Here is a 19,397-nt window from a genome sequence, read left to right as displayed (position 1 = left end):
TGCTTAGAAATAACTTCTATCTTTTTTGAATGCAACTGCTTTTCCAGAGGCTTTTGGATCCCCTTCCTGTTGGTGTCCGAAGACAATACACATTTGTGTTCTGACATTAGGCAAGCTCATTCAGATTATGGTTAAAGATGATTGTTATCATACTTGCTGTCCTACCATGAGCGCTCAGTACCAGATCCTCAGCAGGTTGTCATTATGTTGAGACTAGCTGACCTAACAGTGGACTGGAAAAGTTTATCTCATTAGCACTCTTATGAGTTACATATGGTTATTGTCAATAACTTCCAGCAAGATCTTTGTCTCTACTTAATCTGTTTATATCTTGGTTTTTGTATTTGCTAATTTGTATGAATGACCTTAATATTACCTAGTTGTATGAATGTATGAATAATTTAGAGATGTGATACAAATATCTCGGTATCCTTAAGCACTACTGAAAGACAGTTCTTGGTTTGAAAATCTGTGATTTGAGAATAAAATCTGTTTCCTCAGATGCGTTTTACAGTTTCATCATCCATTTGTTGATCTAAGAGATTTCTCTCAATTTGGACTGATAATTCTTTTTAATGTGGCATAAAGCAGCATAGCTAACTGATAAATGTACATCTTTCAGGTGATAAATTGGCAAATAGCATGAGACAGTTAATCACATGCAAAGTTACAGAAGGCTACAGGCCTCTCAGAGGTTAGATGTGGCATTTATGTTCTTTTTTTAGATTCCTGAACAAGTTCCTGCAAAGGAGCCACTGGATCAATGTGAAGTACTTAAAGTAAAGCTGTATTGCTTTTTGTCACGTTAGGTAGCTGAGGTATGTAGATAAGTCTTGTGAAAATGAGTAGCTGTAAAGGACAGCATTGAAAATGCCATTGCTGGATTTCTTTACATTTAACTGATACAGTTCAGGTCCCCTTTAAGAGGTTCGCATTGGCAATGCAATTCTATTAGCCAGAAAATTATTTCTGGGCTAGGTGTCACTTCATGGAAGGTGGCTGTTATGTCTCTGTTATCACTTGGCTACATCACCAAGTTCTGAGGCCAGTTCTTCACATCATTCTCATGTGTCTGCCTGCTGGAACAGTTACCATAGGAGGAGACAGAGCATTTTAAAGGTATGGAAGTCGCTTATTGTAGGAAACAACTGTTTGTGTTGAAAAGTTTGGATTGCAAGGGGTTAAATGTCTTCCCTAAAGATATTGTAGTTTCGATTTCACTGTTTTACCTAAATCTGTCATGTGTGAGACTGTTATATTCCTTCAGTTTGAAAAGTCAGCACCAGAAATGATTCTTTTATGGTAATAGACTGGAGGCCCACTGGAAGCAGACCAATGATGCTGTGCTTACAGTGTGTTATCTCTCCTTCACTTACCATTTCAAGCCTATCCATGTTATTGCAAGCTGTGGTGCTATACACACAATGTTGAACATTTGGTTGTTGAACACCTTTTCCAAGGCAGATGGTAAATCTAGAGGCAAAATCTATGTTTACTTTGTGTTAATTGTTCTAGTTGGCTTAGTAGCCAGGTAAGCCTTGCAGTGTGTGTTCAGATCAAATAGCAGCAAAATTTGCTTTGGTGCTTATGTGCTAATATGTGAAAGAAAAGAAACTGAGGCCTGTTTGAAGGAGTCTTAGCTGCTGAGGAGTTGTCTGTGATTTGTGGGCTTGTGGTTTTTTTAGTTTATAAAGAAAACCTGTGACTGAAGCAAGTATATAAATTGAACCTTCCTTCTTGATTCAGATGTAAGGGTTAACGAGATCACAATTCATTCACACTTTCACATATTGTTCCTGTAAATTGCTCTGCTGAAAGCTTCTTGGGCATCTGGCATTCATTTGGCTGTTCCAAACTCTTACATTTTAGCATTATATTAATCTTGCATCATAAACATCCACCAACAGATTGAGAGTTATTAACTTTATTTATTTATCATGAAACATAGGCAGTGCTCCAGAGTGAGCCTCGAGTTTATAAAGAATGTGTTTCTTTTGTTTGAACAAGACAGCTTTTTGGTTTGTGTATCATCTCATAGGTATAATGACTGATATCCCACTGCAGGCAAAACAAGCTTGACTCAGGGAATTTTTCTTAATTTAACTTACTGCCAATTAACACAACTTTTGATTATTGATGGGGGGGGCCAATTAAACAAACACTTAGGGAAATGCCTTTCCTCCTCCTCCTCCAAGTTCATCTTCTGTCATCCACCTCTCTTCTCCCATTCCTAGTCCAAGCTTCCCTTGTTCTCCCCATGTGCCATGCTCAGTCAATCCCAATTCCTTTGGTAAGGCAACAGGTGGTGTGAGATGTGAGGGCCATGTGCAGGATTTCCCTCTGCTGCTGCTCCTCCTCGTGCTCTTTACTGGTTTTCTTCTGCTCTGGGGGGTTGTCCGCAGGCCACAGCCCCGTGGGAGTAGAACAGAGAGGGGAAAGTCCCTGCCCTGTCACGGATCTGCCACCATGGGCCCCAACACCTTTGGGGCCATCCCTGCTCTGGCATGGCGTACCTCCTTTCAATGTGTCTCTGGTGGTGTCCCTAGCACTGATGTCTCCTCTGATGCATCTCCTCTGTTGCTTCTCGTTTGTCTTCCATCAGTTTGAGAGCCATCTGGCACTGGCTATGACTGGGTCAGGGCAATTCATCACCTCCTCCCGCGCTGGTGACCCCTACAGCTCTCTGGCACCAAAACCCCGCAGTGTACACTCAGTACACATTCAAGTGTGGCTTAGCAAACAACTTAAATGGCTCTTAGTGAACAGCTATGGTTGTTTTCCCGGAATATTCAAAATTTGGTTTATTGATATAATCTTCTCTACTTTTTAGGTTTTAGGTGGCTTTTTTCTCTTTTGTATGCATATAACTGTTCATCTTTCTAACATTTTGACTTTTGCATTTGCATGTAGTGATCATATGTAACCAATAGTTTAGGAATCCTTGTCTTTTCACATATCTACCTCTCTCTTTAGAGAACATTAAATTATTAATTTTTTTTCTCCTAGATTGTGGATTAATTTGTAGCTTGTCTCTGTTTTTTTCCCAAAAATCTTTTCTTTTGTATCCAAAAAAATAAAAGCTTTCTGCTTAGCTGTTTTAACACAATAACCTCCAAACATGCTTTCATTGTGAAGGTGCAGAGGCATTTCTGAGTATACTGATTCTATTGTACTCTTCAAGATTTTAATGACATCAAAAGCTAAATCATGATTGTGTATCTGGACAATTTTCAGAAGAAGCAACAGATTTATAATCTGAAAGTACTGCTAGGTTGTCACGTGAACCTTCTGAAGTCAAGAATTAGGTGCATCTTCAGTGCTTATTTGAAAAAGGGCGCAATACTAGGCTGAAAGGGGCTCAGCAGTGAAACCCGAACTTTGTCAAGTCAACAAAAGATACCATGATGTCTCTTATATGCAAGAATTGTAGTGAGAAATGAAACATTTCACCAAACGTTGTTTATCAGAATCAAATGAAACCTCATCAACTGTTCAAGTAAATTACCTAGTAGGTTCACTTTTATTCAGGGATGACCAGCTCATCTTCCTGGAGACCACATCCACATAATGGGACAACTGTGCAGCCACCTCACTGCTACCTGGCGTAATGGGAAGTGGCAGGGACTGGGATAACTAAGAGCGTGCAACAGAGGGAAGGAGGAAGTAAAACAAATAGGTCTTATATAAAAGTGAAGCTTTCAAACTGAGAAATTTTCTAAGTTGGCCAAAGTTTACAGAGGATGCAGCCTCTTAAATTCTGGCACAGACAAGAAAAATGGCTTACCTGCGGTTAGGACTGCCAGACTTGGTCCATGAACCTGCCTAGTAGCTTATCTTGAAATGACAGCCATTTGGAGCGAAGTGGAAAGGACCTGCTGCCAGTAGATACAGTAATGCTGGGCTCACCCAGGAAATGCAGGTGTAGCTCTGCCTGCAAGGCTGTTGCGGTTGGCTTAGTTGAGGCTCACCCAGGGAGTGGAGGAGAGGACCAGAAGGAGGAGGCTGCGCCTGCTCAGTTAGCAGGCTGCTGTCTTGTGCATGCACTACCTCATCCTGACTTCTTGCTGCCTTAAAGTAAATGCTGCACTCTTCACAAGGTTTTGAGAGCAGGAGAGCTTGCGGGAATTACAGAAAACAGGGAAGCTGTAATTATACCTGGAGGGAAAAGATGCTTATCTGTGCTTTCAAAAGTAAAACTCTCCAGTTCAGTTATTCTATATTAACCATTAACCTCAAATGGCACAATGGTTAGTTTTATAGTATCCATGTTTTTTATTGCTTATTTTCCTTGCTCTGAGCAATTTCTTTTTTTTCATGCACAGGTTTGCCATGTTGAAATTTGTGTGACGTGAGAGGTTAAGTTGAAGTGATCTGAACATAGAGAGTTAAAAAGTAATAATTACTCCAGGCTCTTTAAGTCTGAACATCAGTCTCTTCATGTCATCTCCATTTATTTCGCTTGCACCAAGTGCTATGAGAAATTTGACAATTTTGCTAATTTTGCTGATGGATACTAACCGTATCTTTAACAGAGTCACAACCAGGGAGAAGGTAACTGAAAGATGGAAAGCAGACTTCTAGTGAAGCCTTAAGCAGTGTTCTGAAAATATTTTTGTGAGTCTGAGTACCAGGGATGGAAAGAAAGAGGTATGGGAAATGATGAGGACAAGCTGCTGCAGGGAATGCAAGAGCTTCAGGGAAGAATCTGGCTAAAAGTATAGAAAGCACCTGTTGGGGTCATGACTGCAGGACTGAAAGGCTTGATGGAATTAAACAAGACCAGAGTTGACATTTACTTGAGTTTCAAAGACCTGGAAAGTCAGGAGAAAATACAGATATTTCGTTTATTATTTTGAGGAAGAGATTAGTGTTGGACGTCAGGGTGCAAAAATTAGGGCAGATGTAGAGACATATAAATGTATGTAGAAAGCAGGATAAAAAGTCCAAAGCTACAGAAACGTATTTAAAAGTTGGAGGCAGCAAAGTGGCAAAGATTATTTAGGTTCAGAAGAATATACTTCAGTGTTTTAATGGTAAAGAATTTTCTAAAAGAAGTCTTAATTGTTTTTTTAAAATGTATGGTATAATTGGAGAACAAAGACTTTAATGTGTAGCCAACATTAAGAAACAGTTGGGTGGTTTAATGACTCAGAAGAGTGCAATTAAATATGGGACACCCTCTAGATCATGACTATTGCTGTTGTAGTTGCACAGTCTGAAGTAGAGCTGTTCAGTTCCTCAACCCTCCAGGTGATTACCTGTAAGACAGTTCTTCCTCCTTAAAATTCCTGTTGCTCATTAGAACATATTTTAAGCAGGTAAAAAACCAAGCTACTCGAGTACAGACAGTTTTGGCTAAGTTGAGAAAGCAAATGAAATTCTGGAATTAAACGGTGTTCTGAGTTAATATGGGAAAAATATTTGGTCACCTCTCAGTAGTTTGTGGCAAAGTGAGTAGAAAGACTGCTTTTTTTTTTTTTTTTTTTCATTTATCTGAATACTTTATGGTGTACTTAGTCATCATAACTGATTAACCTCCAATTTTTGTAGGCATTTGGCATAGCTACTGATGAAAACTTTGTTATCACCACAACAAACAGGAAAGAAATTACAGAAGACAACTTCAGTAAGTATCTTAGATGGCAAAATAAGTACAGCTATTTTTTATATTGATTGTAAAGACCACATGATGATTGTTTATACTCTGACATGCAATAATTAACTGAAAGTACAAATCCTGTAATAGTTTGCCAAGAATTGTTACAAAATTGACTTTCACAAACAAGTTTTTAACAACTACTTGTTAGTATGATGACAGTTTTACAACGTAATTTTTTACCTTCCATCACAAATTCTGTTAATGATAAGAAAAAATGGCATGTAAATAGCTATCACCTGAGAACTTGCATTATTAAGCTTGGAAGTGTGAAAAGATTTTAAATGAAGTGTTGTTGCTAGGATGCAGAGCAGTCAATGCCTAAGAAAATACAGGTATTACCTGAGGCTAAACCTGTACTGGTTTTGAGAGCAGAAGTTGCCTGGTGCAGTGCTCTTCAATATACTTTATATTTCATCTTCACTGCAGGCGAACTTGTTCAAGATGGAGTGACTTTGTATCTGCTACAGTCAGTTGATCAAATGCTGCTTTCGGCAACAAAGGAGCGAATTGACTTCCTGCCCCACTATGATACACTTGTCAAAAGTGGCATGTACGAGTACTATGCCAGCGAAGGGCAAAATCCTTTGCGTAAGTACTTGCCAAAATAATCTTGTGTAAATGATGTTTATATGAATATAATGTGGTTATGAGCAGTTTAACTTTTAGTTACAGCTGGTGAAAAAATACAGTCTTAACTGCAAAAGAAGAATTAACGATGTTCTTCATACAAATTTTTCTTTTAAAAATGACTCAAAATGGCCGTGTAAGAATCCAGATTTACAAAGGTACCTCCTCAAATACTTCTTTAAGAAGTTTGGATATTTTAGAAGTAAAATGAGTTTAGTCTTGATAATAAACTTGCGGATGTCATTCAGACAGGTTAGCATTTGTGTTATCAGGTTTTTGTCTCCTGTACTCACAACAGACTTTGTGTTTGAAACTGGTGAACAGTTTTTGTATGAGCTACTGTCTGCTCTCCCATCTGTGCTTCTACGGGGCTTAACTTACCAACAGGAGCAAGTATTTCTTTAAAAAGGTGCTGCTTTAGTTTTTATCTAACCGGTATATTAAATATGTAACCAGTATTTCCTATTGTTTTATTGAAAAAAATAAATTTCTGTTTACAGCTTCTCTGAAAATTCTGTCTGTGGCTATAATTACTTTATATGTACATTGTAGGTACAGCAGGCTCACAATTGTACAGAAAAAAATGCAAACATCAAGACTCAAGCATACCATTCCCCCAGCTATTTCTGTTTCATAACAATCTCAACAATGTCTATAAATAGCAACTGTATTTTTAAGTACCAGTCTCCTTTTGCCCCCTCCCTCTTTCTGCACTTAGTTTTTTCCCTGCCCTGCCAAAGACACTGTTTTGGTTCAGGTTTGGAGAAACTGTGCTCAAAGTGCACTAAGAGTGTGGTCAGCTATATGTGTATCTCTGTGCACAGGAATTGCTGTATTAGACCACACAAAGCATTCTGTCTAGGTCTATGCTTTGTTCCCACCAGCAGCGAGTGTTAGATACCTGAGAAATACTAGGAAAACAGAAAGGCCACGCAAAGATGCAACAAAAGTGATTTGCAGACTTTTGAGTTCATGTCTGTGGACTGCTCTTTTCCATGAACTTGTCCAGTTACTTTATGAACCATCATAACATCTTTAGTATTCACAATATTTTGTGGTATTGAGTTCCCAGCTTAATTGCATGTGATGTGAAGTGTCCTGCCTTTCTGTACATGTTGAGCTAGTTACCATTTTTTTCACCTGTTGACCATACTTTGAATGCTGGGAGATATCATAAAGCATTGCTGGCAGATTGGCTGACTTGGTGAATCATGCTTTAAACTAACAAACTTGGGGGCTGGGGTGCAAAGCTGTGACAACAGCGTACTCACAAGGATCAGTGTGGATGAGCGCCCCTACTGGAGTAGTAAGGAATGACACCAACCCTCCAAAAAGGTTCCACCGAAAAGGTGAGACAGTCAGCAGTCCAGCTAAAGTGTCTCTACACCAATGCACACAGCATGGATAACAAACAGGAGGAGCTGGAAGCCACTGTACAGCTGGAAAGCTATGATCTGATTGCTGTCACTGAAACTTGATGGGATGACTCACATGATTGGAGTGCTGCAGTTGATGGCTATAAACTGTTCAGGAGGGACAGGCAAGAAAGGAAAGGTGGAGGGGTTGCCCTCTCTATAAAAAAACAAAATGGATTGACTGCACAGAGCTGTGTTTTTTAAAAACAGCAGTGTACAAGTCGAGAGCTTATCCCTGAAAATTAGAGACCAAGCCAACAAAGGAAACATTGTGGTTTGTGTTTACTACAGGCCACCTGTTCAAGGGGAGGATGTCGATGAAGCATTCTTACTTCAACTACAGGAAGCATCATGCTTGCAGGCCCTGATCGTGTTAGGGGACTTGAATCACCCTGACATCCGCTGGAAAAGCAGCACAGCAAGCTACAAGCAGTCAAGGAGACCCTTGAGGATAACTTCCTAATCTAGGTGATAGGAAGCCTAACCAGAGGAGATACATTAGTGGACCTGTTGCTCACTAATGCAGAGGAACTTATTGGAAAGGTCAAGACTGGTAGTTGCCTGGGCTGTAGTGATCATGCCCTGGTGGAATTCATGATCTCGAGGGATATAGGCTAGGTGAAAAGCATAGTCGGGACTCTAAACCTTAGGAAAGCGAACTTTTCAGTTGTTTAAGGGAGTGGTGGATGGGACACCCTGGGAAACAGCCCTCAGGGATAAAGGAGCAGAAGACAGCTGGCAGCTATTTAAAGACTTTTTTTCTTAAGAGCGCAAGAACTATTGATTCCCATATGCAAGTTGTCAGGCAAGGAAGGCAGGAAAATAGCATGACTGAGTCAGGATCTTCTGGTCAAACTAAAACACAAGAGGGAAATGCATAAGCAGTGGAAGCAGGGGCATGCATCCTGGGAATAATATAGGGATGTTGCCTGGGAATGTAGGGGTGGGATCAGCAAAGCTAAGGCACAGCTGGAGCTGAATTTGGTAAAGGATGTAAAGAATAATAATCAGGGTTTCTACAGGTATGTTAGGAAAGGAAGAGAAAAGAAATTGTTCCCCCCCAATAAATAAAAGGAGGGGATCTAGTGACAACTGACATGGAGAAGACTGAAGTACTAAACAATTTTTTTGCCTGTTTTCACTGGCAGTTGTTCTTGCCACATCTCTCAAGTCTAAATCTAAAGGCAGGGACTGGGGGAATGAAGTCCCACTCATTGTAGGAGAAGATCGGGTTCAAGACCATCTGAGGAACTTGAATGTACAAGTCCATGGGACCCAATGAGGTGCATCCAAGGGTCTGGAGGGAACTGGCAGATGTAGTCACTAAGTCTCCAGTGGCTGGAAAAAGGCAAACATCACACTCACTTTTAAAAAGGAGAACTGTGGGAACTATGGACCACTTGGCCTCACCACAGTGCTCAGTAAGGTCATGCAACATCCTCCTGGAAGCTATATCAAAGCATATGGATGACAGGGAGGTGATTAGAGACAGCCAACATGGCTTCACCAAGGGTAGATCATGCCTGACTAATCCATTGGCCTTCTGCAATGGAGTGACTGTTGGTGGATAAGGGAAGAGCAACTGATGTCATCTACCTTCTTTCTGTAAGGCCTTTGATATGGTCCCACACAACATCCTTGCAGCTAAATTGGAGAGATATGGGTTTGATGGATGAACTGTTTGATGGGTAAGAAATTGGCTGGATGGCCACATCCAAAGACTTGCAGTCAAAGGCTCAATGTCCAAATGGAGATCAGTAACAAGTGGTGTCCCTCAGGGGTCTGTATTGGAACCAGTACCTTTCAATATTTTTATTAATGACATAGTGAGATTGAGAGCACCCTCAGCAAGTTTGCAGATGACACCAAGCTGAGTGGTGTGGTTGATACTCACTTGAGGGAAGGGATGCCATCCAGAGGGACCTTCACAGGCTTGAGAAGCGGGCCAGTGTGAACCTCATAAGACTCAACAAGGCCAAGTGCAAGGTCATGCACCTGGGTCAGAGCAACCCGCAATATCAATACAGACTGGGGCCTGAATGGGTTGAGAGTAGTCCTGCAGAGAAGGACGTGGCGGTACTGGTCAGTCAAAAATTAGACATGAGCTGACAACGTGCGCTTGCAGCCCAGAAACCCAATTGTATCGTGGGCTGCATAAGAAGTAGCGTGGCCAGCAAGTTGAGGGAGGTGATTCTCCCACTCTACTCTGTTCTTGTGAGACCCCACCTGGAGTACTGCCTCCAGCTCTGGGGCCCCAGCACAAGACGGATACGGACCTGTTAGAGCAAGTCCAGAAGAGGGCCATGAAAATGATCAGAGGGCTGGAACACCTGTCATATGAAGAAAGGCTGAGAGAGTTGGGGTTTTTCAGCCTGGAGAAGGCAAGGCTCCGGGGAGGCTGCAGCCTTCTAGTATCTAAAGGGGCTTATAAGAAAGATGGAGAGAGACATTTTACCAGGGCCTGTAGTAACAGGACATGGGGTAACAGTTTTAAACTGAAAGAGGGTAGATTTAGATTGGACATAAGGAAGAAATTCTTTACTCTGAGGGTGGTGAGAACTGGAACAGGTTGCCCAGAGAAGTTGTGGATGCCCCATCATTGGAAGAGTTCAAGGTCAGGTTGGATGGGGCTTTGAGCAACCTGATCTGGTTGAAGACATCCCTGCCCATGGCAGGGGGCTTGGAACTACATGATCTTTGAACGTGCCTTCTGACCTAAACCATTCTAGGATTCTATCATCTCTTGTCCATATTTTCTATACCAGTCATGGATCTCAGGAGTCCATTTTTCCAGGCACGTACATTCTGTTCTACTTAATTAAGGCTTTTGTTTTTACTTTTTGAACAAAATGAATAAAACTGAGCTACAGCAGTGCAAACTAGCCTAAGCATTCCGTGTCTATGCATAGTTTCTTAAATTGAGCTTGATGCTTCTGCTTCTGTAGCTCAGCTCAAGACTTTTGTAAAGGAAGGCTAATTACTATTTTACTTCCTTGTGACACTGAATTGATGGGTGAACCTGACACTGTTGAAAATAAATGACACTGTATGGTAATCATTACCTGCAGTAACCATCCAGGGATTTTTCAGGGAAATGTTGGGTGATCTTGGGCATGTGGAACTATTACATGGCATCCTAGAATAATTTAGGTCAGAAGGGATCTCTGGAGGTCATGTCATCTAACCCCTGCTCAAAGCAAAGTCAATTAGATTAGGTGACTGGACAAGACCAGTTGAGTTTTGAGTATCTCCAAAGAGTAGAAATTCCCCAACCTGTGGTGGCAGCCTGTTCCAGTATTTGATTATAAAATAAATACATCTTTGTCTAATTAATTTTCCATGTTCCAACTTTCATCCATTGCTTCCTATTCTATCACTGTACACCTGAGAAGAGTCTGGCTTCATCTTTGCACCCTCCTAGCAATAAGACAGCAATAAGGTTTCCCATAGCCTTCTCTTAAGTCTGAACAATCCCAGTTCTCTCAGCAGCCTCTCCTTGCATGTCTGGTGCTCAAACCCTCTGATTATCTGGAGGAGTCCTCTAGACTCACTTGAGTATTTCACTGTCTTTTTCAGAGAAGCCTCAAGCTAGACACAGTACTCAGAATGCAGTCTCACAAGGACTGGATAGAGAGGGAGAATCACTTCCCTTGACTGGCTGTTTGACACTTTGTCAGTGTCTCTGTGTTCCTGCTTGGTTCCCCATCCCCTCTTCAACCTTATGCTTACTTCCCATCAGCATTTGAACTTGGTCAGGAGTCTTACCAGTTCTGGCCTTCTGCCACACTTACTTTAGTTTCTGTACAGTGGATTGAACTACTCTTATTCTTTGAGGAGGTAGTCCTTGGAGATCAACCAGCTGTTGTGAACCATCCAGGGCAACTATTAAGAATGCTCACCAAGGGCAAGAACTTAGTAACACAGGAACAAAGTACCAAAAGGGTTTAAAGTAAAAGAGGGAAAGCCACGAAGGTATAGATCAATAAGGATTGGTCGATGGATCAGGGTGGGTTGTGCGTGTCAAACCTACATTTTCCTTTTCTTTATACATCAAGGTTTTTTTGTTCCCTCTACTCTTCATGACAGTAAAATTGTTGATTGCATAGCAAAGAGTTGTCAGCAGTGGGGCGGTTCATTTGGAGAATATAACTGTATGAAGCTGGCGGATATCATATCTCATCATTGTATTTGTGCTGCAGTGATAGATCTTCAAGCTGAACAGTGGTAGTTCTTTCTGCTGAAAATGAAACACTGTAAAATCGTACCCTTAGGTCCTGTGTCGTGTTTCGGTGAAATGCACTGTGGCTTACTGGGAGGTACATGTTACGGATGCTGAAGCCATGCTGGGGTAGTTGGTTAGCATCTTATCTTAGGCTACTCTGATCTCTAGCTGCTTGACTTTTCTGCTAATTTTATCTGTCAGATTTTTGGTTTTTTAATTGGCAAATGGTTTGTACTGTTTCTTCTTCCATTCTTATCTTGGGCTCAAGGGACTCTGAAGTTATTTGTTAAAAGCTGTGTTTTTCCATATATGATGGAGGCTGCAAGAGAAAAAAAGAACAAAAGCAGTAGGATGAGATACTTCTTTGTTGTGATTTTATCAGTATCGCTGATGATGCTAAACTGGATAGTGATGCAAACACATCAGAAGGGAGAGCCATCTTACAAAAAGACCTGGACAGGAAGGAAGAGTGGGCAAGCAAGAACTGTATGAAGTTTAACAAAGACAAGTGCAAAGTCTTGCACCTGGGATAACATAACCAAAGAGCTCAGTACAGGCTTGGGTCTGTGTGGCTGGGGAGCAGCCTTGCTGAAAGGGACCTGGGGGTCCTGGTGGACACCAAGCTGAACGCGAGTCAGCAGAGCACCGCTGCAGCAACAAAGGCAAATCAGATCCTGGACTGTTTCTGCAGGGGTGTTACTATCAGAGATAGAGATGTGATCATCCCACTTAGCACTGGTCAAGCCATGTCTGGAGTGCTGCGTCCAGTTCTGGTCCCCAGGTCAAAAAAGTTGTGGACAGACTGGAGAGGGTCTAAAGGAGGACCACAAAATGATCAAAGGGCTGAAGAACCTGCCTTGTGAGGAAAGACTGAAGGAGTTAGGTCTTTTTTCCTGGAGAAGGCTCAGGGGACACCTCATCACTGTATTCCAGTACTTACAGGGCAGCTACCAAGAGAATGGAGGCCCTCTTTTCACGTGCGGAAGACAAGGGGCAATGGGTACAGGTTGCACTTGGGAGAGGTTTCATCTTGATGTAAGAAAGAAATTTTGTACAGTGAGAACAATCATTCATTGGAACAACATCTCCAGGGATGTGGTAGAGTCCCCATCGCTGGAGCTTTTCAAGATGCAATTGGACAGGGTGCTTAGATAATCTCATCTAGGCTTCCTTTCCCATAAAAGGTTGGACCAGATGATCTTTCGACCTGGATTGTTCTACGACTCTATGAATTATTTAGTTTACAGACATTAATGCTGACTCATAGGAAAAAAAGTGTGACAATAGCTTTTTTAGGTAAATGCATAGTATTTCAAAAGTTGCAGGTAGAAATATTGTTCTCATTGCTAGATTCATGTTAACTGGAAGCATTTCCATTCTTTCAGTCACAGAATTTGATGAGATTCAAATGAGCACTTCTGGCAGTCAAACCATAGTACGTTCCTGAAACTGTAGAGCAGTTCAGCCTTGATTTGAAGGAGTGAACCTTTAGCAACCACATTGCATGACTTTTTTTTTTAATTTTTTAAAAAGAATTAAAATTTTTAAAAAAAAATTTAAAAAAAAAAAAGTACTTGAGCATGAGGGTATAAGTAGGAAACAATATCAACACACATGTAGCCCATACACTGGGACAGAAAAACAACGAACAAAAGAAAATTGTTAATTCTGTGGCATGTGAAGATGATGTGAGGTGTTGAGTGCAATGGTGTGGACACAGAACCTTCGGTTATTTGATGTTCAGCTGCAAAACCAAGGGATTTTGGTACTATACATTCATGTTTCCCTTTTAAGTATATATAACACTGCTAGAAAGGAGTTAATACTATTTAGTTAATATTACCACAATAAAACTTGTGGGACAAGAAGATGATGAGAACTGGAAATTGGAAGCAAGGGCCTGTACTGCAAGAACTGAGAGATGAAGGGTAGAAAAATGGAGAAATCTAGTCCTCTGTCATATAGTTATAGTTAATATAACCACCTTGTATTAGAACTGTTAAGCTTTGAAGAGGTATACGTAGTCTATGGTTTCTTGTGTTCATTTTTCTGTAACACTTTATCAACTGCCAATCCCTATTCCTTTTTTTTAAAAAAAAAAGTCTCAGAAGAAAAAGTATTTTAGTGTCAAAGAGTCAAGTGTCATCCATTTAGCTTTACTTATGGTAGCATTTAAACAAACAGGTTTGTGTGTTAAATGCAAGATATTGCATGGTCATCAAGTTCTACAATAGAACTTGAAGTTCCTTCTTCTGTTTTTATGGCTTCTTATGTCAAGAAAACAAATGTTTAAACAAGTTTTCAGTTTAGAAATACATTTTTAAAGAGTTTTGGTTTCAGTGTTGCTGGTTTGGTTTGTTAGTTTTTTTAAAGCAACATTTAAATTATTAAATCAAGAAATAAAATTAATACATACTGAGGACTGTTACTATTCTACATTGGAGAAATTCCCCAGTATGTGTATAACAATCCAACTCTCACTTTGTTTTCATGGTAATAAACAGCACTGCAATCAAACAGTTGGTTTGTCAGAAGGAACTGTTACATCTTGTAAGATCTTTATGAATATGAAGTCATTCAATACTGCACTTATTGTAAGTGTTCACGTAAGTTGTAGCTACAGCTCATCTCCCATGAAATGCTGAGCATTCCCTTGGTAGGAAAACCCATTTTTCCTTCTCTCAGCAGGCTTCAGAATAATAATATGAGGTGAAAAATAGATAATGCATATGTATGTTCAGTTTTCCTTTAGTTCCTCACACACAATTTCTTTTCCTTTTCCTTCTTTTTCTTCATGAAAGACATTTTCCACTTCTATTGCCTCATATTATGATCATTTCCCTGTACATAACTCCAATGATAACCTCTTGTGTTATCCAGAGATTTTGTATCAAGGTCAAATCTGCCATCCACATGTAAAAATACTGCATTTTACAAAGTGGTTCGAATGTAAAATATAGCAGCATCTTTGACAGATTTATTTGTGTTCCAGAAGTATTGAAACAGGAAGCAAGTATATCCACAGGAGAGGAAAAGACTTTGGTCATGCCTGTCAATGTCTGTGGGCCTAGATAACAGAGTTTCTTGACAACTTGCTGTAGTTTAAGAACAGGTTGAACTTTTGTTTGGATCCATCTGGCAGTATCATCAACGTACATTTGCTGTTTTCTCTCCTTGCATACTGTTGCCCAAGAGCCTGAGGCATATTTATTTATGAGTCAGAGAAGTGATTTAAATATGGGATCTCAATGTTGTCTTTTTGAAGTCTGTTGGGTTTTTTTACTAGTAAAGCGAAGTTTACTACTAAGGGAAAAGTAAATTTTTTCCTACATTTTCCTCTGTCGTGTTATTGCTAAAGCAGCTTGCTAGGGTGCTTTAAATCATAATTCTCTCTAAAAGAGAGTGAGCAAGCTTCAGGGTTTTGTGAGAAACTTTTCATATGTATTTAACTCAATTCTTGATCTTGGCAGTACTCTGCAATAGGTGACACAGGGAAAAGGAGGATTCTTGCTCTGAGTGTACTGCATGTGTTCATATTGCTCCAACAAAGGCTGTTAAAATAGTCCAAATGTTCTGGTACTACTTCTGGTCATAACTCTTCAATCCTAAAGAGACCACAATGATCAAGACTACAAACAGAATAACTTTTAGATCCACTTCTGTAATGATGTTACTGGTATCTTTTTTCTAATGTTACTAATTCTCACTCTTTGAGACCCTAGTGAGGTAATTTGTGAAATTCTGCAACACAGCAGTAATTAAAATTTGCTAAACAGCTATATTAAACTGTCTACTTTTGTTTATTATGTACTAAAATTGACTATTAGAGCAAATAACAATTTTGAACATGGGTAAGTGTACTGCAGCTGAGGCTCCTCATTTACAACATCTCTAAGGGCATGCCTAACCAGTTTCACGTGTTGATGAAGGGCCTTTGTTATCTGATGCTCAACTCCTGTTAGCAGTGAAGAAGGTTGCAGAGAAACCGAGAACTGTTTTTGTACTTCAGAAACAACTTGAAGGAAAATGCAAAATGCTTCAGTGTTGCTGTATGATACTAATACTCAAGGGATTTCGTTTGCATGTCTGAAGTGTATGGCCAATGTAATTTGCACTGTAGCATTCTGAAGAACCTTGCAAATTGTAGGGAATAAAACTTCCTTATCAGAGAGACTGAATGGAAATGTCTGTTCACTAGGGCTGACCAATTGGAGTGAATTAATCCAAACTTGATGTATTTTTTTCAGATTGATGCTGTAGTCCTTAATTAAATGCAATTTTTCACTAAAGTTAGGTATTCCTAACTTTAATTAGGCAAGGGTTCCAAGTGTTAATGTTTAGAAAAAACAGACTTGTGCAAGTAGTTTGGCTGGCTATTTCTGCTGTGTATTGCCACGTATCTGACAGAACTTTGGTTGTATTTACCATTGTCATGGTTTAGGCCCAGCTGGCAACAAAGCACCACTAGGCTGCTTCCTCACTCCTCCCCCCTCCCTGGTGGAGAAAATATAACAAAAAGCTTGTGGGTCGAGACAAGGACAGGGAGGGATCACTCACCAGTTATGGTCCTGGGCAAAAACCAGACTCAACTTGGGGGGAAAAAAACCAAAATCAATTTCATTTGTTACCAATCAAATCAAAACAGGCTAAAGAGGAAAAAAAAAAAAATCTTAAAACCCCTCCCTCCTTCCCGGGCACAGGTCCACTCCTGATTTTCTCTATCTCCTCCCCCTGGTGGCACAGGAGGACGGGCAATGGGGGCTGGGGTCAGCTCATCACAAGTTGTCTCTGCCGCTTCATCCTTCTCAGGGGCAGGACTCCTCACACTCTTCCCCTGCTCCAGCATGGGGTCCCTCCAATGGGAGACAGTCCTCCATGAACTTCTCCAATGTGGGTCCTTCCCACGGGCTGCAGTTCTTCACAAACTGCTCCAGGGTGGGTCCCTTCCATGGGCTGCAGTCCTTCAAGCACAGACTGCTCCAGCGTGGGTCCCCCACAAAGTCACAAGTCCTGCCAGAAAACCTGCTCCAGCGTGGGCTCCTCTCTCCATGGGTCCACAGGTCCTGCCAGGAGCCTGCTCCAGCGCGGCGTTCCCACAGGGTCACAGCCTCCTTCAGGCATCTACCTGCTCTGGCGTGGGGTCCTCCATGGGCTGCAGGTGGATATCTGCTCCACCGTGGACCTCCATGGGCTGCAGGGGGACAGCCTGCCTCACCATGGTCTTCCGATGGGCTGCAGGGGAATCTCTGCTCCGGCGCCTGGAGCACCTCCTCCCCCTCCTTCTTCACTGACCTTGGTGTCTGCATAGGTGTTCCTCTCACATTCCAATCTCCTCCCCTGCTGCAGGTTCCCCTTCTTAAATCTGTTCTCCCAGAGGTGCTACCACCGTCGCTGAGGGGCTCGGCCTGGGCCAGAGTCGGGTCCGACTTGGAGCCAGGGAAGCTTCGAGCAGCTTCTCACAGGAGCCACCCCTGCAGCCGCCTCCCCCACTACCAAAACCCCGCCACACAAACCCAATACAACCATTCACTGAATTCTTCAACCATTTTTACAGTTTTCTTTCTGTTCTTGTTGTAAACAAATAACTTTCTCTTTTGGAAGTTGTGCAACATTTCCATTCAGTTTTTTTCAATGAGTTCATTCTTCCCTCAATATTTTAACAAGTCAAAGTCAGTTCTTTACATACTTTGGACTTTCATATGAATCATACAAATTCATTCCCAATCATGGAAAAGGACAAGTTTGTCTTGTGGTAAGGAACCTGTTAGTTCCTCACTGTTCCTAGGTACTTACCGTAATTGTGTCCTTACCATCAACAGAGGTATGAGAGGTTCAGTGAGGAAACAAATCATAAAGTATATGTACAAATATGTACAAAAGTTTTTTGGTTTGGGGGTTTTTTTTAAATCAAGATGTTATCTAATTTTGATCGTTCTGACAGTGCTTAGCTCTTGTCTCTGTTTACGGAATGTGTTATCTTAATTGCTCAGAAGAAACTACTGTGAATATGTGTCTGTTTTCTGAGTGCTGTCTTTTGAGAACAAGATTTTAATGGGGTTATTTTTCTTCAATTTCTTTAGCATTTGCCCTTGCTGAGTTGATTGACAATTCTCTGTCAGCTACATGCCGAAATACTGGTATTCGGAGCATACAGATAAAACTGGTAAGATAAAAATATTCTACTTTTTTTCAGGTGTAGTTGGCATAGTTTGCATTATCCTTTTTTTTTTTCCTGGTGCTCCTTTTTTTGTTGGTTTTTTTTTTTCCCCCAAACAGTTGTTTGATGATTCCCACGGAAAACCAGCTGTTGCTGTGATCGATAATGGAAGAGGAATGACTTCTAAACAGCTTAACAACTGGGCTGTATACAGATTGTCAAAGTTTACAAGACAAGGTGACTTCGAGAGGTTAGAAAGTTTTAATCATTTTTACAACAATTAGTAGACTCTGCGAAGGTTCGCAGAATATCATTTTAACACATACCTCTATGCCAACACTTAGCTGAAACCTGTCATTCCATGATTACATATAAATAGACATTTTTGTAGGTAGGAAACAGAGAAGCTTCATAACACAAAACTGCTTTTCTAATATTATGAAACTCTGAGAACATTTTTTTATTCTCACAGCCTTTTCTAAGCTGTCTTTGACTTGCCTATGTACAATTAGGGGCATTCTGTGTTCTGGAGAGGTTTTTTTATAGTGTGTTCATCTGATACCTGAAAGCCTCTCAGTAGCGCATTAAGCAATGCATTCAATGTCTGTTATGCTACTTTTTCTTTAATCATAATTGTGTACAATGTAATGCAAAATTATACCTGAAGATGTCTGTAATTTTTGAAGGAGGCTAGGCAAAATAAATGCTTTGCATTTAAAGAAGAAAGTGGTGGTTTATGGTGGGTTTATATGAATTCATTTTACAGTTTTGAATCTGTTCTCAAGAGCTCTTCAACCTCCACAGCCAGACTTAACCCTAGTGTAGAAAATTCCAGAGAAGCAGTTAAGTACAGTTCTTGAGCTTTAGTCATTTTTTAAATACGTTAAGCCTAGGGCAGTAAATGTGAAGATGAGGATCACAGCCTCAATCATAACTAATTTGTCCTATGAGAAAGTAGTGTAAAAAGTAATGGGACAGTGGAAAGTGATAATATAGCTGAGGAGGGGTTTTTTTTGCATTAGAAGCATGTCTAAATAGAACAACTAATATCTGTCAAAGAACTGGAGATATGTGCATATGAAGTGATTCGGAGTCATCTAGTAATTTGTAAAGAAATTCACTGCTTTTTAAAATTGCTGTAGTTGAATTTAGTAACAGTAGAAATGTATAGTATTTTTAAGCTACAAGTTTAAACTGTGGGCTGGTACCATTCAATAGGAGCACAGCTGTAAATTATAGCAGGATACTATCTACACCTTGTTTTTATTTGGGACAGCTGTGATTTAAAAACATGTTTGTCCTACTATTTGCTTAAAC

The 19,397-nt window shown here is 40.5% G+C and overlaps 1 protein-coding gene across 5 annotated transcripts in view; it reads left to right on the top strand.

Annotated features, from left to right (window-relative positions):
* Positions 1–19,397, top strand: part of SMCHD1 (structural maintenance of chromosomes flexible hinge domain containing 1) — a 92,073-nt gene that overhangs the window by 6,256 nt on the left and 66,420 nt on the right. For 2 of the 5 annotated variants that reach the window (XR_008235435.1, XM_052788655.1), the window contains exons 2-6: positions 979–1,119; positions 5,551–5,626; positions 6,086–6,247; positions 18,004–18,086; positions 18,200–18,330. Coding sequence is in view for 3 of the 5 variants with exons in the window: in XM_052788655.1 (XP_052644615.1) it covers positions 979–1,119; positions 5,551–5,626; positions 6,086–6,247; positions 18,004–18,086; positions 18,200–18,330 (593 nt within the window). In the remaining 2 variants the exon portion in view is untranslated. Of the gene's footprint in view, positions 1–978; positions 1,120–3,030; positions 5,451–5,550; positions 5,627–6,085; positions 6,248–18,003; positions 18,087–18,199; positions 18,331–19,397 lie in introns of those variants that run through there. The other 3 variants (XM_052788657.1, XM_052788656.1, XM_052788659.1) reach the window with 3 other exon arrangements.

This window comes from Harpia harpyja, chromosome 5 (assembly GCF_026419915.1).
Source record: "Harpia harpyja isolate bHarHar1 chromosome 5, bHarHar1 primary haplotype, whole genome shotgun sequence".
NCBI lineage: Eukaryota > Metazoa > Chordata > Aves > Accipitriformes > Accipitridae > Harpia > Harpia harpyja.
This window is presented reverse-complemented; position numbering and strand designations above follow the sequence as displayed.